The sequence below is a fragment of the Nicotiana attenuata genome, unplaced genomic scaffold, assembly GCF_001879085.1.
Source record: "Nicotiana attenuata strain UT unplaced genomic scaffold, NIATTr2, whole genome shotgun sequence".
In the NCBI taxonomy this organism is placed as follows: domain Eukaryota; kingdom Viridiplantae; phylum Streptophyta; class Magnoliopsida; order Solanales; family Solanaceae; genus Nicotiana; species Nicotiana attenuata.
Window position 1 is genome coordinate 488,942 of NW_017670442.1, and position 24,168 is coordinate 513,109.

Here is a 24,168-nt window from a genome sequence, read left to right on the forward strand (position 1 = left end):
TGTGATAATGAGCTTTACATCATGCTAGATATCATGTTTAGACTTTATGCTGATATTATTGGGACCCCTAGCGATCGTTTCTTGTTGTCACCTCATTGATTTCATTGACATTCGTACTCAGTCACATTCATGCATTCATATCATATCTCAGTCTCAGTTGTTACTTATTGATACATCATATCATTATTCCGGGTCAGTTTTCATGACATTGTAAGCCCGCGAGTGAGACTGGAGAGATTGATGACTGAGTGAGGCCGAGAGCCTGATTATGAGTGATAGTTATGTGATCGGGTTGCACGCCGTTATATTGATGATTATGATAGCGCTTGGGCTGAAGGAGCCCCTCCGGAGTCTGTAACACGCCCCCAGTGAGCGTGGATGATATTATTGAGGGATGGATTTCCCTGGACATGGATTTGTCCGAAGTATTTGATATCTGGAGATGGATTTCTCCACAGGGTTGGATTGCCTTTTTTCCTTGGTACTGGGTGACTTATAGTCAGTGTTGTATATGTTTCGGTATGGATTTTTCTGGGCCGTATGGGCCATATACAGTACCGAGTGGTTGATTATGATGAGTGGAAAGCGTGATACAGTGAGGTTGAGTACTCTGAGAGTGTGAGTACATGACTCATCTCTCAGATACATGGCATTGGCATGCGTATATGGCATATATGCATAGAGACGCATTTTCCTCATGTTGTACGGTATCACATCATTCATGACTTTTTACACACATTGATATGTGGGCATAGAGTGGTATTTCACACTTGTTATTTGGAAAGGAAATGAAACATTTTTTTTTATTATTTATTGTGGAAAGGATTTTTCAAGAAAATTACAGTTTTCAAACTATCTCATAATTTTTTGATGATTTCGATAAAGGATTTGGGTTTTCACTAATATTCTTGAAAAGAGGAACTATTTTTGGATAAACTGTGCAAAAGCTGAACATTTTTATCTCTGAGATTATTTCCTTATATATATGCTCTATGTTGTATGAACTGCTATTGGTTATTGGTGTTGGACCCAACCTATGTTCCAGCTCGTCACTACTTTCAATCAATTGTTAGGTTTGTTACTTTTTGAGTACATGAGGTCGGTTGTACTTATACTACACTTCATGCACATTGCGTGCAGATCCCGGATGCCGATGTTGCTGTGTTCGATGGTTGCTAGATTTGAAGGTGTACCTGCGTTCCTGCTGCAGCTACCTCTTGTTCACGGTAGCCTTAGATTATAAAGCTCTGTTTATGTACTTTTCAAACAGAAGATGTATTTTCTTCATATAAGCTTTTGTAAATTCTACTCTTAGCAGCTCATGATTTGTACTACCAGTCCTTGGGAAATGTAATAGATCCAGATAATTTATTTATGTTTAATTGACTTATTAACATTATTGAGGTTGGATAGTTATTAGTTGGCTTACCTAGTGGGTTGGGTTAGGTTCCATCACGACTAATGCGTTTTGGACCGTGATAGATTGGTATCAGAGCTCTAGGTTCATAGGTTCTACAAGTCATGAGCAAGTGTCTAGTAGAGTCTTGCGGATCGGTATGATGACGTCTATACCTATCTTCGAAAGGCTACAGGACATTTAGGATATACTTCCCATCTTTCTTTCCTTATCGTGCGGCATTGATTCATCTTGAAGCATAACTCATTGAATTCCTTCCATGCATTCGTAGGCGCACATGTGCGCTCGGTATCAGCTATGCATCGACGGCTTGTGATTCTCTAGATGAGGTGCGAGATATGATTTTTGTGTGTTGATGATGGGCCAGTCTGGAGGACTTGAGGCCGGGTTTTGACTGTAGCTTTGGCATAGGGGTGTTAATTGTGTGAGCACGTGCTTTTGGACTTATATGTCCGGTAGTATCCCTATTAGTAGAAATTGTGGTCGGATGGCTACGTGATGAGTATGATGTGACTGCAAGATGTGTTCATATGACTTGAATCTGACGAGAGGGGTTTGCTTGAGGTGTAGAAGGAACAATTTGGTACTTGATTTCCATCCTGATTTGACATATAGTCTCGAGTTATGGGTGTGCTGAAGGATCCTTTTCATGTTGTTTAATTGTGAAGTGAAGTATATTTTCATGTTGTGATATGAGTTCAGACTCAGGAAGATTAAGTTATTGCGTAAAGTTTATGACTGTGGAAGGGTATAAAGAGATGTTAGTTTGAGGCTAAGTAGGTGGGTTATCTCCTGCGGGATGTCCTGAGGTTGTGTGATCCCTATGTTGTTTTGTTGAGAGTTCTCTTTTACCAGTGAATTATATGTAGTGCTATTTGAGTTTGTATCGCTTGTGAAAGTTGGCTTGACTGTTACGAGGATGAATACGAGATTTCCAAATGATTTGAGGTATTATATGATTTGTGTTACATGAGCTTAGGAAGGATTTATTTGAATCCTATTGCGGTGTTATGCCAGTATGGGGGTGGCTATTGTAAGTTATCAGATGCTTTATTCCTTGGCTTTGAGCCAAGTGGGGGAGTCTGCTATTGATAAGTTGATTGCCCGGTTGTGTGTTGTATTGGTTTCAGTTTGAGGTATACTGATGAATCAGTTATGGCTTACAAAGGTTGAGATCGGGGATGACTCGAGTAAGGAAATTTCTAGATTCGGGTTGTATATTGCAGTGGGAGGATGCAAAGCATTGGATGATTGAGTTGTTAATTGCGAAGGATGTAGCGTGCATGGAGTAGGGATTCACTTGGCTGCTTAGAAGTGTGGATTACTTCCTTGGTTGTTGTTGTGCAAATGGGGCATTGGTCGTTCAGTCCGTTTGGGCGGTGCTATTGAGATTCGAGTAAAGTAGATGACCCTCGAGAATGGTTCTAATGAATTCAAGGTTTATATGTGGTATTGAGGATTTTGCAAATTTGTATAGGGCTAGAATTTGAGATTTTCATTGGAGGGTGTGGAAACTCACAGTATTTCTATATCATTATGGATTTTACATTCAGTATCAGGAAGGTAAAATGAACAGCTTTAAATTCACAGAAGGCCTCTTCAGAGTGGGTATCTCGGTTGTGGTACTTTTGTGGTGCTTAAAAGAGAATTCAGCGGCTTATGAGCCTCAAGGCGGTTTGGTTTTATGCTTGGGTCTCGTATGGCGAGTCTTGGTTGGGGATTGTGGTATTATGGCAAGGAGAAGTATCAATTTGAAGGTAATTCAGAAGGAACTCGGAGAATTAGGACAAGTTGGTAGTAGGTTGGACCTGCACATTAATGGATATGATCGGTTCTTTTGGTTCTTATGATGTAGTGAGTTTCTACAGGCGTTTTGTGGCGATACTCTTGGGTTTTGACGACCTGCGTATCTTGGTTGAGTTAGAGGGATTCAGTCCTGATGGTTTGGTTTTGCGCAAATGGGATTCAGAGAGTTCTTGATGTTTTCTACCACAGTTAGAGATGTATATTTCCTACTGGCGTGGGGAGCGTGTGATGTATAGTGATTTTCTCCTGGATGGGATCAAATGGAATGTTCTTGGCTAATTTAGTAGGAAAATTTCACATAAGAACAACTGGGCTCCCTACTTTTCAGTTTTATAGCCCATATTTCAATTTACAACCAACTAGCCCAAAAATAATAGGTTAAGATTCAACATCCAACTCCAATAGGTTCTCAAAATTACTATTTAATTTCTAAAAAAGATTGCTCAAGCTTTGAAGTTAATTTTCGAATCAGTAAGTGTGACTCAAATATTAGTTGAACAATCCAAATCCATTTAGGTGGTGAAAATTAGATTTTTAACAAGCTTAAATATGTGGGCTTAAATTCCGAATTTGATTTTGTGAGAAATTTGGAGTGGGTGTTATTTAAACTTGTTAGAAATAGTAATAAGGAGGTTGTATATAAGATTTGAAGTCATTTAATGGAGAACTGGACTGGTTTTGAACAAGAATTGCAACTGAAAATCGTGGAAGAAGTTGTCTACAGACGCTTGTATAAAAGTGTATAATAGTGTATAAGATGTGTTTATACACTCATATATACTATTATACAAGATTATATATAACTATACAAAAAACTGACTTCGTCTTCTTCCTTGCGTCTTTTCTGAAATTTAACTGAAATCTTGCTTAAATCTACTCCAAATCACTTCAAATTTAAATTTTGAAATCTTTTTGATATTTTTAATCAATTGGAACAACACCCAATCCAAACAATTAACAAACTCAAAAAAATTTATTTTCGAAAGCAAAGCTTTGAATGCCCTTCAATGGTAGACTTCTACTCTTTATTTTTTTTATATTGCAACCAGGTGACATAGAGGGAGAAGCAGTAATGGCAAACGAGCCCTAGCATATGTAAAAGATGTGAGAAGAAGAGAGAGTGAAAGCAATAGTTGTGAGAACACAAATTTAACTCCATAGATTTTAGAAGCAATAATTGTAAGAACACATATTTTGAATTTGCAAGAGCTAGTGTTTTCAAAATATGTACAATATGGGCTAGGTCGGGTAAAGCTTAAAAACATGGGCCATTTATTGTTATGATGTGAAGTCATGTGTATTTTCGTGTAATTCTTTCAATTAAGTATGCAATTACTTGTGACTCGGAGTGGATTACGAAGTTCTCATATTTTTCGTATGATGGCATAGTATGTGCGGTGTGTTGTGTAGGGTTGAGATTTGCATGTGTAAGGTCATGGTTCAATGTTGAAAGGGAAAACATAAATTCTTAGGCAGCATGGACAGTTTCAAATGACTAGGTAAATGACATTACTATTTGGTATGGCTTGATGAGAGTATACTTTTCAGAAGGGGCAATGTGTTTTGATTTATGGATACTTCATTGGTATTGTGGCACTCTCCTAGTTGATCGACTCTCGATATTTAAATTTTTCTATGTGGCACGGAAGAACTATAGAAGTATTCCTCGTGGGGTGATCGTGTATGAGAGATGTGTTAGATATCAGGGTGGTGGAGTTCGGATCAAATATGGTGATTCGTGTGTTCTATGGATTTGGAGACTGGGAGTTCTCATGAGCAGATTGTTTCATGGTTGTGGACTATGAAGTTGTGGCCGAAGCTGGCCAAATGATAGTATATGTTATGATTCAGTCATTGTGGACTTTCGGAGGGTTATTTATCTATTTTTGGACGGCTAGAGTTGTGTAGGGGTCCGTTGGTTGGCTCCATACTGCTATTGTTGAGGGGTGTGCCATTCGATTGCTGTTGAGCTTATTCGTGTTCTAAAACAATTTGTGATTTACCCTTCTATCTTACGAAGAGTTGTTATTCGTTGGTTATATGCACAGATGGTGCAGTTCTATTTGGGCGTTATAGCGAAAATTTGAGCAAGATGAGTATTTGGGTATTGCGTGATTGATTGCGCGTTGGCTATGTTCTTTCCGGATGGTGGCATTGTGTTAATTGCTCTCTGTGGTTATGGTAATGCACCTTGGGTACTTGATGTCGAATTTCGAGTGGTTATGGATTTTGAGCAGTGTGGCTCGAGGTATATAATATAGACCAGCGTTTGGATGGGGTCACGCATTGTAGCGGAGTTATATAGAGGTATGACCCTTTGTGTTGGATTCGTGTGTTTTGGTTCTACGGTGTGCTAGTCTCTTAGCATGGTGTTGTAATGGTACTTGTAAGCTGGCGGGACAGTCCTCTCGTTTGAGGCATCTTCAGGATTGAGTACATTTGGAACGTTGCTATTTGGTGCTCGGGTTCTGGCTTTAAGCTGTATTCATGTGTCATGTCACTAGAGTATTATGTAGATGGGATGAGGTCATCGTACCTAGAATGGGTGTTGTCGTATCTGATTGCGGTATATTTGGAAGGATATTGATGCTGATCGACTTAGAAATTTGCTATAGTTCCTATCGAAGGAGAGGGAGTTCCACAACTTGTTGATCTGATGAATGGTTATGAGTTTCGGCGTGTTTCTTTCATCGTTGGTGTAACGACCCGGCCGGCCGTTTTGAGAATTAACGCCCCGATCCCCAACTGCTTTCCCCGTGTCTTTTTCTGCTATTGTGATTTGCCGAGATGGTTCATGTTGAGTTTCTGAGTGTGTTGGGACACTTAGTCCCTAAATGAGAGCTTAAGTCTTAGAATTTGGGTCGTAGTCGGAACAGTGCGAAGACGGCTCCGAAATGGAATTCCATCGATTCCGTTAGCTCCGTTGGGTGATTTTGGGCTTAGGGGCGTGTCCAAATTGTGTTTTTTGAGGTCTATAGCTCATTTAGGCTAGAAATAGCGAAAGTTGAATTTTTGGAGTTTCGGGCCGATAGAAGAATTTTTCATATAGGGGTCGGAATCCGACTCTGGAAGTTGGAGTAGGTTCGTAGTGTTGAATATGACTTGTGTGCAAAACTTGGGGTCAATCGGACATGGTTTGGTTGGTTTCGACATCGATTATAGAATTTTGGAAGTTCAAGTTCATTAGGTTTAGATTAGAGGGTGATTCATGGTTTTAGAATTATTTGAAGGGATTTGTGGCCTCAACTAAGTTCGTATGATGTTTTAGGATTGGTTGGTATGTTTGGTTGAGGTCCCGGGGGCCTCAGGTGAGTTTCGGATGCTTAACGGACTTGATTTGGACTTAGGCAAATTTCTGAAGTTGTTGAACCCTATATAATCGCACCTACGGATGTGGGACCGCAAGTGCGGTGCCGCAGAAGCGGCTGGGTTGTCGCAGAAGCGAAAATGCACCAAGGCATTAGGAACCGCAGGTGCGGCTGGGGGACCGCAGATGCGGCCCTGTGACCGCAGATGCGGCCCCAGCCCGGTTAAGTGACTTCCGTACCTGCGATGATTTTTCCGCAGGTGCGGGACCGTAGATGCGGTAGCCCTCTCGCAGAAGCGAGATCCCTGGCAGAAAAAGGGCCAAGTCGAGGGTTTTATCCCATTTTCAATTTTGAGACTTTTGGAGCTCAGGAGTAGGCGATTTTGTGAGGATTTTGCAGAGAAAATCAGTGGGTAACGATTCTTAACCCTATTTTGCTTATATTTCATCAATATATAGTAATTTTCTCCATCTAATCAAGGAATTTGTGTGGAAGAAATGAGAATTTGGGGGAAAAGTTCCCCAATCGAATTTTTGGGTTTTGATCGGGTTTTAGGCGTCGGAATTCAATAATTTTTGGACGAGTGATCTCGTGAGTGAATGGGTGTTCATAATTTATGATTTTTACCCGATTCCGAGACGTGGGCCCGGGGAGGATTTATGGGTGTTTTTCCTATTTTCTTACCCTAGCTTGATTTCATTAGTTAAATTAGTTACTTGTAGTTGTATTTACATTATGCAATTGGTTTGATTAGATTTGGGCCATTAGGAGTCGGATACTCGTGGCAAGAGCATGATATCGCGTTGATTTGAGCGGTTCGGGGTAAGTGGATTGCCTAACCTTGTGTTGGGGAACTTTCCCTTTAGGATGTTTGGTATTATTTGATGTGTGAGTGCCGTGTACATGAGGTGACGAGTACATACACGGGTTATTGTTTCAAAAATCCCGTTTTTCCTCCTTAATCATAAACTGTTTGCCCTTATTAGATTGCACTACTATGTTTAATTACTGTGATTAGATTAGGAAAGCATGCCTACGTGTTTTTAACTGCTTATTTAATTTATGTGCAACATGCTTAGGTAGACCGCTCTTTCCCTCGTTTGTGTTTAGTCCAAACTGTATAATTTGATACCGTACCTGCCATTTTTTTCTTGAGCTGCATATTACTTTGGGACTACGGACATATTCCGGGAGATCCCCCTGTCTTGTATATTTATTTTGGTACTACGGACGTATTTCGGGAGATCCCCCAGCGCTGCATTTTTATATTGGGACTACGGATGTATTCTGGGAGATCCCTCAGCACTGCATATTTATTTTGGGACTATGGACGTATTCCGAGAGATCCCCCTGTACTGCATAATCATTTCGGAGCCTACAGGACGGTATCCCGGGAGACTTTCCTGTTGTGTTTAAATTGTTCTGAGTTGAGGGCTCCCTTAACTGTTAAAATTATGTAATTTCTTTAATTGTTTCACCGTAATCTCTATTTACCTTTTACTGCTTAATTTGTTATATGTATATACTCCGGTAGGGCCCTGAACTGACCTCGTCACTACTTGACCGAGGTTAGGCTTGGCACTTACTGGTACCATTGTGGTGTACTCATGCCCTTTCCTGCACACGTTTTCGTGTGTAGATCCAGGTATGAGCTATCAGCCTCGAGGTTAGTGCGTGCTTGCTGATTCCAGGAGACTTCAAGGTATTTCTGCCCGCGTCCACATATCCTCGGAATCCCCTTCTATTCCCTCCTTCAGATTTCTTTTTATTTATCTTCAGACTTTTGTATAGAGCTACATAGATTATAGAAGCTTGTGACTTAGCGATATTCCAGTTCTTGGGAGATTATTTTGTATATGCCGGGAGGCTCTATCCTTGTTATTTACGATATGCTGTTTTAATTTTTATAGTAGTGTTTTCTTTAAATTTTTCCATAATATTAGGTTTACCTAGTCGTAAAGACTAGGTGCCGTCACGACATCTTCGGAGGGGGGGGGGGGGGGGGGGTTAAATTGGGTCGTGACAAGTTGGTATCAGAGCTCTAGGTTCATAGGAGTCGTCAGTCACTAGCCGGTTTATTAGAGTCTCGCGGATCGATGCGGAGACGTCCGTACTTATCTTCGGGAGGCTATGTAACTGTTAAGAATAATCATACTTCTTTGATTTCCTTGTCGTGCGAGTTATTAACATCAAAAATCATAAAATTCTATTCTATTCTTTCTCACAGATTGTGAGGATCTGTACCGGCAGGACTGACGACCAGGCACCCAAGCCCACTACCATAGCTGCCAGAGGCCGGGTCGGGGTAGAGGATGACCATACGGTGCAACCCGAGCACCTACGAGAGCTACGACTGAGGAGCCCCCAGCAGCTCCAGCTGGAGGGCCGACACCGGAGATTCCTATTGCTACTCCAGCCCCCCAGGAGACATTAGCTCAGTTCATGAGCATGTTCAGCACTTTATCTCAGGTTGTACTACTTCCGATAGCTCCCGCAACATCTCAGGTCGGAGGAGGGGCACAGACTCCCGCAGCCCGCACTCCTGAGCATAGGGTTCAGGTTGATCAGGCCCTAGAGTATATTCCTATGCCCCTAGTGGCTCCGGTTCAGCATGAGACTAGGGTAGTTGCTTCTGAGGCAGATCAGCTCAGACTTGAGAGGTACAAGAAGTACCACCCACCTACCTTCAGCGGACTAGCTTCAAATGACGCTCTGGTTTTCTTGAGGAGTGTCATCGTATTCTCCGCACTATGGGCATTGTGGAGATGAGTGGGGTTTCTTTCACTGCCTTCCAGCTGAGGGGAACGACATATCAGTGGTGGCGTGCCTATGAGTTGGGTAGTCCGGACGAGTCGGCCTCACTCACTTGGACTCAGTTTTCAGAGATGTTTTTGCGTGAGTATGTCCCTCAGAGCCTCAGAGATGCTTGGCGCGCAGAGTTTGAGCAGCTGCGCCAGGGTGCTATGACTCTGTTTGAGTACTAGTCCGTTTCAGTGAGTTAACTCGTCATGCACCAGCTTTGTTTGCCACCGTCAAAGAGAGGGTTCGTCGCTTCATCGAGGGACTCCACCCAAGTATTCGGACCAGTATGGCTAGGGAGTTGGAGATGGACATTTCTTATCAGCGGACAGTGAGTATTGCCAGGAGAGTGGAGGGCATGCTTGCCCGGGACAGAGAGGAGAGAGAGGCCAAGAGGTCTCGAGAGACTGGTCACTGTTCAGGAGCTCGTGCACCAGCAGCACGCTATGGTAGGGGTTTTGTAAGTCGCCCTGTTTATTCAGCTCTGCCAGCAGCCAGTGGTGTTCCAGCTCCTCCTAGACCTCAGGAGCCCTATTATGCACCGCCAGTAGCCAGTATGCCTCCTGCTCGAGGTGCTATTACCGGCCAGACCAGCAGGCCAGGTCCGAGTCAGTCTCAGCCACCGCGTCCTCCAAGGGATTACTTTGAGTATGGTGACACCCGTCACATGGTTCCGGATTGTCCCAAAGCCAGGAAGGGCGCACCTCCACAGACTTATCAGCCTCCACGTGCTCCATCGGGTCCTCCGGTCATTCTCCCAGCCCTAGTTGCCGCTCCACCTCCTCAGGCAGCTCGAGGTACAGGTCGGGGAGGTCGAGGTCACCCTAGAGGGTGAGGCCAGGCCAGATACTATGCCCTTCCAGCCCGTAAAGAGGTCGTCGCTTCAAACTCAGTCATCACAGGTATCGTCCCTATCTGTCATAGGGATGCATCACTATTATTTGACCCAGGCTCTACGTATTCATATGCGTCTACTTATTTTGCTCCACATTTAGGGATATCTCGGGATTCTTTGAGCTCCCCTATTTATGTTTCCACTCCTGTGGGAGATTCTCTTGTTTTGGATCGCATTTATCGATCGTGTTTGATTACTCTTAGTGGTTTTGAGACCAGAGAAGATTTATTATCACTCATCATGGTAGATTTTGATGTTATCATGAGCATGGATTGGTTGTCGCCCCATTATGCTATTCTTGATTGTCACGCCAAGACTGTGACGCTGGCTATGCCGGGTTCACCGCGAGTAGAGTGGAGGGGTACTTTAGATTACACTCCCAGTAGAGTTATCTCATTTCTCAAAGCTCAGTAAATGGTTGAGAAGGGGTGTGACACGTATCTAGCTTATGTGTGAGATGTTAGTATTGATACCCCTACAGTTGAATCAGTTCTAGTAGTACGGGATTTTCCTAATGTGTCCCCAGCTGATCTTCCGGGCATGCCGCCCGACAGAGATATTGATTATGGCATTGATTTGTTGCCGGGCACTCAGTCCATCTCTATTCCTCCTTATCGTATGGCCCCTCCTGAGTTGAAGGAGTTGAAGGAACTGCTACAGGAATTGCTTGATAAGGGTTTTATTCGGCCGAGTGTGTCACCTTGGGGTGCTCCTGTCTTGTTCGTGAAGAAAAAGGATGGTTCTATGCGTATGTGCATTGATTATCGCCAGTTTAACAAAGTTACAGTGAAGAACTGGTATCCGTTGCTTCGTATTGATGACCTGTTTGATCAGTTACAGGGTGCTCGAGTGTTTTCTAAGATTAACTTGCATTCAGGTTATCATCCGTTGAAGATTACGGAGCCAGATATCCCGAAGACTTCCTTCAGGACTCGGTATGGTCATTACGAGTTCCTTGTTATGTCATTTGGGCTGACCAATGCCCCAACAACATTTATGCATTTGATGCACAGTGTATTCCGGCCATATCTTGACTCGTTCGTCAATGTCTTTATTCATGACATTCTGGGTACTCCCGGAGTCGGGAAGATGATGAGCAACACCTGAGGACAGTGGTTCAGACCTTGAGAGAAAAGAAATTATATGTGAAGTTCTCGAAATGTGAGTTCTGGTTGGATTCAGTGGCATTCTTGGGCCACGTAGTGTCTTGTGTTGTGAGCAAGGTAGATCCGAAGAAGGTAGAGACAGTGCAGAGTTGGCCTAGACTGCCATCAGCTACGGAGATCCGCAGTTTCCTTGGGTTGGAGAGATACCACCGTTGCTTTGTAGAGGGATTTTCATCTATTTCAACACCTATGACTAGACTGAGCTAGAAGGATGCTCCGTTAGGTGGACCGAGGAGTGTAAGGAGAGCTTTCAGAAGCTCAAGACAGCTTTGACTACAGCCCCAGTATTAGTATTGCCTACAAGTTTGGGGTCTTACACTGTCTATTGTGATGCCTCAAGGATGGCCTTGGAGCGGTATTGATGTAGGACGGTAGGATAATTGCCTACGCGTCTAGACAATTGAAGGTGCATGAGTAGTATTATCCTGTTCATGATCTCGAGTTAGCAGTTATTGTTCACGCCTTGAAGATCTGGCGTCATTATTTGTATGGCGTTCCTTGTGAGATCTACACCGATCACTAGAGCTTGTAGCACTTGTTCAAGCAGAAGGACCTTAATTTGCGTCAGCGGAGGTGGTTGGAGCTACATAAAGACTATGACATCACTATATTGTACCACCCGAGGAAGGCCAATGTAGTGACCGATGCCTTGAATTGCCGGGCGGAGAGTTTGGGAATTTTGGCATATCTTCCGGCAGCTGAGAGGCCCTTAGCCTTGGATGTTCAGGCCTTAGCTAGTCAGTTCGTGAGATTGGATATTTCAGATCCTAGCTGGGTATCAGTTTGTATGGTTACTCGGTGTTTTCTTTATGACCGTATCAGGGAGCGCCAGTATGATGATCCCCACCTTCTAGTTCTTCAAGACAGGGTTCGCCGAGGTGATGCTAGAGATGTGACTATTGGTGATGATGGCGAGATGAGGATGCAGGGCCGGATCTGTGTGCCCAATGTTGATGGGCTTCGGGAGTTGATTCTTGAGGAGGCTCACAGCTCGCGGTACTCCATTCATCCGGGTGCCGCAAAGATGTACCAGGATTTGAGGCAACACTATTGGTGGAGGAGGATGAAGAAGGACATAGTTGGGTTTGTGGCCAAGTGTCTCAACTGCCAGCAGGTTAAGTATGAGCATCAGAGATCGGGTGGATTGCTGCAGAGGTTAGAGATCCCAGAGTGGAAGTAGGAGCGGATCACCATGGACTTTGTGGTTGGACTTCCGTGGACTTTGAGGAAGTATGATGCTATTTGGGTGATCGTGTATCGGCTGACCAAGTCAGCTCATTTTATTCCATTGTTGACTATGTACTCGTTCGAGAGATTGGCTGAGATTTATATCAGGGAGATCGTCCGCCTTCATGGTATTCCAGTATCCATCATTTCAGACAGAGGTACTCAATTCACATCACGGTTCTGGAGAGCCGTACAACAAGAGTTGGGTACTAGGGTGGATCTGAGCACAGCCTTTCACCCTCAAAAGGACGGGCAGTCCGGGCGCACGGTTCAAATTTTAAGGATATTCTCTGTGGTTGTGTGATGGAGTTCGGAGGGTCATGGGACCAATTCTTGCCTCTTGCAGAGTTTGCCTATTGCAACATTTACCAGTCCAGCATTCAGATGGCACCGTACGAGGCTTTGTATGGTAGGCGGTGCCGGTCCCCGGTAGGATGGTTTGAGCCGGGCGAGGCCCAATTGTTGGGTACAGATTTGGTCCAGGATGCCCTGGATAAGGTGAAGGTGATTCAGAAGAGACTTCGCACAGCCCAGTCCAGGCAGAAGAGTTATGCAGACCGGAAGGTTCGCGATTTGGCATTTCTGGTTGGAGAGCGGGTCTTGCAGCGGGTATCACCTATGAAGGGCGTCATGAGATTCGGAAAGACGGGCAAGCTAAGCCCGACGTTTATTGGTCCTTTTGAGGTACTGAAGCGTATTGGGGAGGTTGCTTATAAAGCTTGCCTTGCCTCCCAGCCTAGCAAGAGTTCATCCGGTATTCCATGTTTCCATGCTCTGGAAGTATCATGGTGATCCAACTCATGTATTGGATTTCAGATTAGTCCAGTTGGACAAGGATCTATCTTATGTTGAGGAGCCAGTAGCCATTTTAGACATGTAGGTCAGGAAGCTCAGGTCAAAGAATATTGCTTCAGTAAAGGTCCGGTGGAGGGGTCAGTCGGTCGAGGAGGCAACTTGGGAGACCGAGCAAGATATGCACAGCCGTTATCCTCATCTTTTCACCACTTCAGGTATGTCTCAATGCTCGTTCGAGGACGAACGAATGTTTTAAGAGGGGGAGGATGTAACGATCCGGCCGGTCGTTTTGAGAATTAATGCCCCGATCCCCTGTTAACTGCTTTCTCGGTGTCTTTTTCTGCTATTGTGATTTGCCGGGATGGTTCATGTTGAGTTTCGGAGTGTGTTGGGATACTTAGTCCCTAAATGAGAGCTTAAGTCTTAGAATTTGGGCCGTAGTCGGAATAGTGTGAAAACGGCTCCGGAATAGAATTTCTTTAATTCCGTTAGCTCCGTTGGGTGATTTTGGGCTTAGGGGCATGTCCGGATTGTGTTTTTGAGGTCTGTAGCTCCTTTAGGGTTGAAATGGCGAAAGTTGAATTTTTAGAGTTTCGGGCCGATAGTGGAATTTTTTATATAAGGGTCGGAATCCGATTCTGGAAGTTGGAGTAGGTCCGTAGTGTTGAATATGACTTTTGAGCAAAATTTGGGGTCAATCGGACATGGTTTGGTTGGTTTCGGCATCGGTTGTGGAATTTTGGAAATTCAAGTTCATTAGATTTGGATTGGAGGGTGATTCATAATAACTAGGGATTCTAGTCTATTTTATGCTCCTTTTTGCTTGAGTTTTGGACTAAAATGTGTATAAGTATTCTCAAAAGCTAACTTGTTGTGCTTGTTTGCGATGTTTGGTCAAAAGGAGACAAGGATGTCATAACTAGCTCAAAAAGGAGTGAAACATGCACAAGTTCAAAGTCAAGTCAAAGCAGCGCTACAACGGAAAATCCACCGCGGCCGCAGAAGACCCACCGCGACCGCGGTCCTTTTATCGTGCTCCGCGGTGGTAAGGTTCAAAGAGATACAATTTGAGGCATTGCAAGTTACCGCGGTCCGGGTGATTTTATGCGACCGCGGTACCCCTACCGCGACAACGGTCGTTTTACCGCGGTCCGTGGAGAAGAGATTCAGAGAGCCTGGAGTCTGAGCTAAAGCTGAAGACCGCGGCCGCGGTAGCCTCACCGCTGCAGCGGTCCATTTTTCGCTGTCAGCAGTACCCCCGTCAGGGGCACTATTGTCCGAAAAATTTGGCTGTGTATAAATACTACTTTTTTAGATTTTTAGGTGATCTTTTCAGTAGTGAGCACGTGAACGGCGACTTATACCTATTTTGAGTAATTATGTAGCTAGTTTAGCAATTAATCTTAGAATCTTATCTTGTAATTATATTTTATGGGTTATTTTTCATCTCAATGTATGATTTCTTCTTCAATTATGAGTAGCTAAACCCATTAGCTAGGGTTGTGGCTCAACCCTAGTGTGGGTATTTAATGGGTCTTTTATTGTAGGACTTATATGTTTATTTGGCCTGATTTATGCTTTCTATGTTGAATTAGTGGTTGCAAACCCTAATTCGTGCTTTTTTGACATAGACTCTTCTTGAGAAAGAGAGCTTAAGTCTAGGAAATTCACGCCAACAAGGAGTTGGGGTGTATTCAAGAGATTGATAGCCCCAATTAAAGGGTTAAACCTAGAGATAGTAATACCCGACTTGAGCCAACATTGCTTGCACAAATTGAACACCCAATTGGGCTTGAGAAAGCCAATTAGGGCAAAGTCACTCTTACTACTGAGAGGTGTAGAGCGAGTAGCTTCGTGCATTGGCTATATCACGATCCCAACTAGAACATTATTGCCCTAAGTTTTAGATCCCGTTAGATACTCACCTATGAGTAAGTCACTTCCCTAGTATCTTTTACCCATTTAGAAAACCCTACAAAATTACCATACTTATTCAAATTTCCTGCATCATTATTATAAAAATTAGAATAGTAAAAAAAAAAATCAAAGCATGTTTGGAAGTGTAAACAATTACATCGCGCATTGCTAGTTTAGATAGGAACCCAATCCCAAACTTATTCTAGCTCCCTATGGATTCGATCCCGACCTTCTCGCGTAAAAGCTGCATCGACCGCTCTTGCCACTCTATAGTGGTGTAGGGTTGGACCCGATCACTTTTTGGCGCCGTTGCCGGGGAACTAAACGGTTTTGGCTATCTATCTACCTAGATTTCTGTTTTGTTTTTATTTCTTTCTAGTTTACTGACTTGGGTGAATCATCAGTACAGGTACAAAAATGGCAAACAATGCTCCTCTTCGAGATATTCCACCGGGCGAGGAGGTTGATGATAATGGAGAGGATGAGGTACCTCTAGTACCACAAGGACAAAGGAGAGGCCGACAGGCCAATGACAATATTCCAGACCCTCCTCCGCCACCTCCAAGAGCTGTACCTCGGGTGCTTCCAAACCAGGGCTACGCCGGTGCAATTGTCCCACCCCGGATCCTGGCGGGCAATTTTCAAATTACAAACGTAATGTTGACTTTGTTGGAGCAGCGAGGGTACTTCACAGGAGCTCCCCATCAGAATGTGTACAAACACCTTAAGGGCTTCGTTGATACCTGTTGGGGAAGCAAGCAGACGAATGTGTCAGAGGATGCATTGTGGTTGAGATTATTCCCTTTCTCACTTCGAGGGAAAGCACTGGACTGGCTGGAGAGACTTCCCAACCATACCATCCATACATGGGATGAGTTGGCGGACAAGTTTATAGCAAAGTTTTTCTCGCCGGGTCACATGGCGACTTTGAGGGATGAGATCTTGGCGTTCAAACAAGAGCCCACCGAACCACTTCATGAGATATAGGAGAGATATCAAACTATGGTGAAAGAATGTCCAAACAATTATATGACCGAGGCAATGATACAACAGACATTCTACCGTGGCATTAACACAACAAATCAGTGTATAGTGAACTAGCTCGCAGGGGGCAATTTCATGAACACATCATATGATCAAGCTTGTGAGATATTGGATGAGATGGCGGACACTTCCTCGGCTTGGCAAAGTCGAGCTAATGTGCCACAGGGTGATCCCACGGTCATTCACTTGCATAAAGAGCTCCACGACCATGGTCAAGCAATAGCGGAGCTAACAACAACAATGAACCAGTTAGCAAAGGCACAATTACAGCAAGTTCAAGCACCACGACAAGTAAATGCTATGGAGGGTGTCAACATGTTGGTTAACAAAAGGAGACAAAGAGGTCAACAAAGACAAGGGAGTCCGGATCAATATGACCAAGATAGTGGTGGGTTCAACCAAGATGATGGGTATGATGAGCAGAATGAAGAAGTCCAGTACGTGAACAATTATCAAGGCCAAAGGGGCAACGCTTCTAACGAACAACAACAATGGAGATCCCAAGGCAATTGGGGGAATCAACAACAACAAGGGAATAGCAACTGGGGGAACAACAACGAAAATCAAAATTGGGGCAATCAGAACAACCAGGGTAACTGGAGTGGCAACAACAACAATAGGGGCGGAAACAACAATCAGGTTGGTTGGAACAATGGCAGTCAAGGAAATAGGGGGTAAGGCTTTCAAAGGCCCCCGATGTATCAACAACCAAAAAACCCACCCCCATTTCCATCCCAAGGCCCTAGCTCATCAAACAATGAAATGGGGAGGATCAAAATGATGTTTGAACAGATGATGAAAAAGAACGCCGACTCTGATGCCCAGTTGGCATCCCACAATACTTCAATCAGAAACTTGGAGGTTCAACTTGGCCAAATCTAAAAATCCTTGAATACTCTCCCTAAGGGGGCTCTACCTAATGATACGGTAGTCAACCCGAAGGGTGAGAACAATACTGGGCATTCAATGGCAGTAACTACAAGAAGCGGTCGAGGTGGTGATGTGAATGCCTCCAAACAAAAGGAAATTTTGAGTGATGAAGTTGAGTTGCAAGAGGATGATATCCCTTTAGTTGTTGAGAATGTGAATGATGAGAACTTGAATGAGGAAGTGAGGATTAATATCTGTCGATGCCCCCTTTTTCTCGCGAAATCGGGTTTATGACATTTGGGAGGACAACTCGTTTCCTTTTGGGAATAGGGTTTGAATTGAAGAGTCGCCACCTAATGATTAAGTGCATTAGGACACTAAGGAGAATTTTGATTTAGAAAACCAAAGATTGGGTAAGGGCTCGAAATTATCTCGAGGGGAAGGTATTAGGCACCCCTCGAGATCCACTAGTGTGGTTCCCGGACATACTATAATTGTGACTTTAAGTGCAAACAACAAATAGACAAATAGGAGTTACAAATATGAGGGGGGAGGGGTTTTCACATAATTATTGCAAGTAATTGCAGTTAAAAGCAGTCGAAGAAGCTGGAATTTGAGGAAAAAAAAGTTTGAAATAAAATAAACGAGTAAAGGGAAGAGGGTCCTAGGTTTATAAATAATATGGATCACCCCACACAACACCCGGTAACCGTTCATACACGTGGTGTTATCGCGTGGTCATCATGTCCATATCTACCCTTTCCCACCCCATTAAGGTATTAAATGCGGAATGGTCTCGTTTTACTTATTGCATGCTATTACCCGCCCCAATCCTATCAGTCCCGGAGGTATTTGGGACTACTAATCCTAAAGGGAAGGGGTGTGAGGTTTTATAGTTTCAAAGGACAAAATTCTAAGGCGACAATTAAAACACATATATAGCAAATATGGGGAGAAGCACATAACAGATATAAAGGCTCAAACAGACCTCCTTAAAATAAAGAGAAGCATATAGTTTAGCATGTCTTACACGTACTGATTAGGGTCTGATTTAAACTTAAGAGTTGTGGTAGACCGATCTATTAGATAAGAAGCCCGAATCAGGCCTGCCTGCTGGTTGTAGTTAATAAAATCTGATTCAATTTATAAGTTTACCTTATGGCTTGCCTAAGTGTTAAACGAAAACCTATAGGCATGATATCTATTGATTTTAGAAAAAGAAGTATGCTAATTTAGGAAAAGAAGTTGTCAATTACAGGAATATAAATTCTGCAGTCGTTATTGTTGTTACTGATTTTAGACTCATAAGCGAATGGACGATTCAGATTTAGTTGATGGTTCTATAGGCATGCTTTCTAGGCGTTACTGATTTAAAACATTTTTACAGGCGTAATAAGAGTGCAGAAATCCTATGGGCATGGTATCTAAAATGCTGCTAGTTATTTAAACCTATAAACAAGTTTGCCTAGTGACAGATGCAGATGCAAAATTCAGGAAGTCCTATAGCCATATTATCTATACGATATGCAGCATTTCAGAAATGACCTATAGACATGGTCTTTATAAACATGCAGAAGTGCAGAAACCTATAGACATGGTCTCTATATGAGGTGCAAAAGTGCAGAAACCTATAGACATCGTCTCTATATGAGGTGCAAAAGTGCAGAAACCTATAGACATGGTCTCTATATGAGATGCAGAAGTGAAAGCTGAAAACAGGATACATGAGTGTAGAAGTGTAAATATTCCTTATGAACATGATATCTATCCCTTTGCATGCATGGTTACCCTTCCCTTTTTCACTAATCACCCCAGAAGTTTATTACAAAATTGTTACAGACCAAAATAAAATAAAGAAATTACATCATAAAAAAATAAAATTACAACCAAGGAGAGTCTGATTCAGGTTTCCTGCCTGAAGCATGAAGTAAACCAACTCCAAAGACCAAGATCCAAAGCCTTTCTCATTTGGGGTGTGTCAGAGTCCATAAGAGCCTTATGGACTCCGGGCAGTGCTCACACCCAAATACATTGCAAGATTGAGTCATAGTGCAGTGTGGAAAGGCCAGCCCTCAAGTGTCCAAGTTCAGAGGGAACTCAAGGTCCCAAAGAATGGCTCATAGGAGGGGGGAAGAACTTAGAAGCTAAGAGAGAGTGTAAGTGCAGATAGGGGTTCTAAGAGGAAGCAAAGACAGGCTAATGGTCATACCTAGCAATTGGAAGTGCTGGCACACCCCACCAGCCTGTTAGGCCACATTTTTTGGGAGTTAGGACCCCCTAAGGGATCAAGTCCAAACATGAGCAACAACTTGCATGTTGCCATGTTCAGAACTTCAACTCAAAGCACATAGAGGGGAACAGGGGTGCAAGGATTCACAGCGGGGACAAACGCACAGAAATAATCATGCAAAGTAACATTGAATGTAGACAGCAAAGCAAACATGGGTGTAAAGGCTGTAAATAAACACATTGGGATGAGAGTGAAACCAAAACTAGAACATACCATTTTCAAGGAAACAAGAAAAGGAAGCAGCAGCCTTGTAAAGCCAAAGTGCAAGCAAGTAGTCAGAACACTATGATTTTAGAAGAGAACTATGAGATTGTAAGTGTCTCAAGTGTATAATGTCTGTAAAAGTGTTGAATTGAAAGTTGTTTGATCGTATTAACCGTGTGTAATGTGTAGAAAGGGTCGTTCCTTTTATAGTGTAGAAAGCAAGCAGAAATAAGTAAGAAAATAGTTTGAAAATCAATTACCTAAGGTTTCCCTTTAATTAAGGGATTCTGATTTCAAACGGATAAAAGTAATTAAGGAAAGAGATTAATCAAACAATTTTCAAAGCAGTACAAGAGGGGTAAATACATAGAGGTTTATTTAAGGACAAGGTCTTGACAGTACACGGTTTGTGCAAATAAGGAAAGGAAATCAATTACCAGCCAGTAAATCACAAGGCCTGAATGAATCCAGTCAGAAAAGGTGAAGAAAGATTTTACTTAAGGAAAATCAGTAACAATCAATCGAACCTAAAAAAAGGATTCTGAATCAATCATAAGTTGAAAACCTTTTCGGAAGAAAGAATTCATCACAAATATAAAAGCATAAAGCCACGAAGAAATTGGTCATGCTATTCAATAGAAGAGTCTAGTGTAGAAGAAATTAAAAAGGTTCAGAATTGTATGCAAACAAAGAAGTTCAAACTTAGTTCATAGACTCAGAAATGAGTCTGAAAGAGTCCAGGGTTCTCAAACAGAACCCTAGTTTGATCATATGACCAAACTCAGAGGAAACCCCCCAAATTCTAGGGTTTCCGACTCGAGTCAAATACGGAGATGAGGAGGCAACAGGCTCAGAGATTTCTTTTCAGAATATCATGAGAAGACAAGCAAATACAACAGAAAATTCATAGCAAACAGAGTGAAGAAACTAACTCGAAGCATTAATGAGAGAACAACGTGGTAGTAGAAGAATCATGTTTAAGAAAAACCTTTTAGAAGGGACTTAAACAGGGTTCAGCAGAAGAGAAAACAATAACACTTAAGAACACAATAGTGGAAATATGTTTAAAGAGGTTTTTTAGAAGAACTCAAGCAAAGTTCAGTAGAAGGCAAACAAACCTAAGAACTCAGTAGGAAATACATACAGTAGAAGAACACAAAAATACCAGAAAAGTATAGCAAAAGAACATATAGGTATCACAGTAGAAAAAACAAAGCACAGAAGGACATGTATAGTAAAGGAAAACATAAGAACATGGTAGAAGAACATGCGTGGTAGAAATGAAAACATAAGAACATAGTATAGACAAATACACACAAAGAAAAAGAAAAGTCAGAGAAACATTTTAAGCTTTTCAGAAAACCCTAAATCGGAAAGAAGTAACTTTTGAAAGAAAAATTGGGAAAAATGTTTAAAAACTCAAGTAGAGCACAGATATGTGACAGATCTAAGAAAAATCGGAGAGAACCTCGAATAGTTAGGGTTTCAGAAGAACCCTAAAATGAGAAAGGCTTTGAAAAGGTCCGATCTGAGTCGGATAAGTCAGAACCAGGCTCAAAACACCAAAGTGTGCTGGAGCTGGGCCGGAGATGGCCATAGAACCCTGAATCGGCGAAGATCTGAACGAAAACCTTCGAGGTCAGACCTCGAACCTTCGAGTACCAAGTGCTTAAGAGCAGAGGGAGATGAGTTTAAGCCATCCATGGCCTGAGAGGCCATGAATTCCGGTGAGCTTGAGGTAGAAGACAGTAGAAGACGATTAGGGTTTCGAGAACATTTGAGAGAGTTTGAGATAGGGGAGGTTTTCAGAGGCGGCTGATAGAAGGGAAATGAGGGGATTAGGGTAGTCTTTAGGATTAAACAAGGCAAGGGCGGATAAGGGCCGTTGATCTCAAAGATCAACGGCCAGGATAAAAAGGGGTCTGGGTTAAATTGGAATTGGGCTGGTCCGTTTGAGGTCCGAAATTGGGTTAATTGGGGAATTAATTTGGGCCATAATTGAAACAAAATGGGGCCATATTTTAAATAGCCAGTTTTTCCCTTTTAATTTATAAAAATAGTAAAAAATAATTTCGAAAACAAATTAAAAGTACTGGATCAGTGAATTAATATACAAATATTAATTTATAAATATTGGAACCAATTTCATAATTATAAAATGCTGTTAATTCAGAAAATAGGCTAAAATTGCAATTGTATGCAATTTGGCTTTTAAAATACCAAATAAATTTGTAAAAATGTATAGAAATTACCCTACCTATATTTTGGTATAAATATGAGAATAAAATAAGTTATTCACCAAAAATGATAATTTTGAGAATAATTATTGGTTTTTGTACTGCTAAAAATGGGTAATAAATTGATTTAAAAATCCTTTAAAAATCAGGAAAAAATACTAAAACTCTTGGGCATACTTATATATGCATACATCTGCTATTTTGAAAGTATTTTGCATATAAAAAATATACGGGAAAAATTGGGTATCAACAGCTGCTCCTCTTTACCCGGGAAGGATGAAAGAGTTGTCGGGTAAAGATATGATGGCCAATTTTGATCGAACGAAATGGTTTTGAAGAGATTGACTGTGCTCTGGTTCCTGAGCTAATCAGGCCATATGTAGTTCAGGATTTGTCGGCGGGATATGCCGATGGAGATCTTTCAAGAACGGACGTGATATTTCGGTTGGGATGGGTGGTTAAGAGTCCAATAGGGCTGCGGGATCGCTCCTGCTGAGATGGCTGTTGCTCGTCGGTTTACCTGCAGATAAGCAATACGCGCATATATTATGCATAAATTTAAACATGATGCAAGTTCCCGTCGGACCATGAATGCTGTCTTTGGACGGTTAGGATGACGTCCTCAAACCATGATGTCCTGTGCCATGAAGCATATAATAAAGGATTCGCAGGCCATGAAATGATGCTCTCGGGCTATGAGAATGATGCCTCCGAACTATGATGCCTTTGAATAATGATATGCAAGAGATAAAAAAGGTCCTCAGGCCATGTCATGGCGTTCTCGGGCTATGCGAATGGTGCCTCCGAAAAATGACGCCTTTGGACGATTTGGCGATCTTTCAGCCCATGAAATGCAATAGGTGGCGATCTTTCAGCCCATGAAAGCGTAAATAAAGTGGCGATATTTCAGCCACGCAAAATGTAAGTAAAATGGCGATCTTTCGGCCGATGCAGGATTTAAATAAAGGTGGCGATTTTTCAGCCGATGCAGATGTAAATAAAGGTAGCGATATTTCAGCCATGCAAAATGTAAGTAAAATGGCGATCTTTCAGCCGATGAAGGATTTAAATGAAGTGGCGATTTTTCAGCCGATGCAGATGGAGACAGAGCTTAGTCTTGGAAGGCAGAATGGTAGCCTTATACAATGCAGATGGAGACATAGCTTAGTCTCGGAAGGCAGAATGGTAGCCTTATGCAATGCAGGAAATGCAGATGGAGACAGATCTTAGCCTCGGAAGGTAGAATGGTAGCCTTATGCGGTGCAGGAAATGCAGATGGAGACAGAGCTTAGTCTCAGAAGGCAGAATGGTAGCCTTATGCAATGCAGAAAATGCAGAAGGAGGCAGAGCTTAACCTCGGAAGGCAGAATGGTAGCCTTATGCAAGAGATGAAAGATGATTAGTAATAAAAATTCTTAGCTGATAGCTGGTAGCTGATTATGATATTGCGAATGCTGGGGATATTGTGTGTGGATGGCGAATGCGAATAGGTGCGACGGTTCTGAGGGTTGTGTTCCTGAACAGTGTGAGCGTATAATATATGATTTGGTGACTTGGGTACCTGCATCCAAAGAAAAATTGTGAGTTTTGTAAAGGGGAAAGGTTAGTTTGTGTCCCCGCTGACTTTGCTTTCCATGTTCAGCTCTGATCTGATGACACGGTATGTATCATAGGGGTAGCGTTGTTGAACTGAGCGATTTTGATAATAAATATGCATGAGTTTGTTAAATATATGACATATGTATATACTCAAGAAATAGTTTTTAGATGAACCGACGACTGTGACGTGGTTCAGGACATTGCAACCTCTCTTGCTTTGGAATTTTGAGGGTCTTCCTCAAAATTCTGCCCCAGTTTAATGGGTTGATACTTTTGACGGCTGCTTGCGATGATCGGCTGAAGTTACTTCGGAATTTTGAGTGTCCTCCTCAAAATTCTGCCCAGTTCCAATGGCGGGGGGGGGGGGGAATGAAAATTTTATTGAATTATGACCGAACCCATAAGGTGCCTACGTATCCCCTCATAAACGGGAATCAGGTCAGACGTAGTTCAAATTACATAAGGAAATCATAAATGGTTACACATAGTATCGCTTGACTGCGTCTGAGTTGATTGGTTTTGGCTAGACTTCTCCATCCATTTCTGCAAGTATAAGGGCTCCTCCTGTCAGAACTCGATGAACCATGTATGGAA

The 24,168-nt window shown here is 42.5% G+C and overlaps 1 protein-coding gene across 1 annotated transcript; it reads left to right on the top strand.

Moving 5' to 3' along the window:
- The first annotated feature begins 3,235 nt into the window (after nt 1-3,235).
- On the top strand, nt 3,236-10,165 carry LOC109239467 (translation initiation factor IF-2-like). Its single transcript, XM_019406037.1, has 5 exons — nt 3,236-3,364; nt 8,759-8,854; nt 9,001-9,191; nt 9,526-9,686; nt 9,753-10,165. Exons 1-5 carry the CDS (start codon nt 3,236-3,238, stop codon nt 10,163-10,165), a joined length of 990 nt encoding a protein of 329 aa, XP_019261582.1.
- The last annotated feature ends 14,003 nt before the right edge of the window (nt 10,166-24,168 follow it).

What these genes read in the sequence shown, in the direction of transcription:
- LOC109239467 (XM_019406037.1), top strand. Translation starts at nt 3,236, where the DNA reads ATGGATATGATCGGTTCTTTTGGTTCTTATGATGTAGTGAGTTTCTAC. An exon ending in GGGTAGAGGATGACCATACG is followed by an intron (nt 8,855 to 9,000) that starts GTGCAACCCGAG and finishes ACTTTATCTCAG; the next exon opens with GTTGTACTACTTCCGATAGC. An exon ending in GATCAGCTCAGACTTGAGAG is followed by an intron (nt 9,192 to 9,525) that starts GTACAAGAAGTA and finishes AGTCCGTTTCAG; the next exon opens with TGAGTTAACTCGTCATGCAC.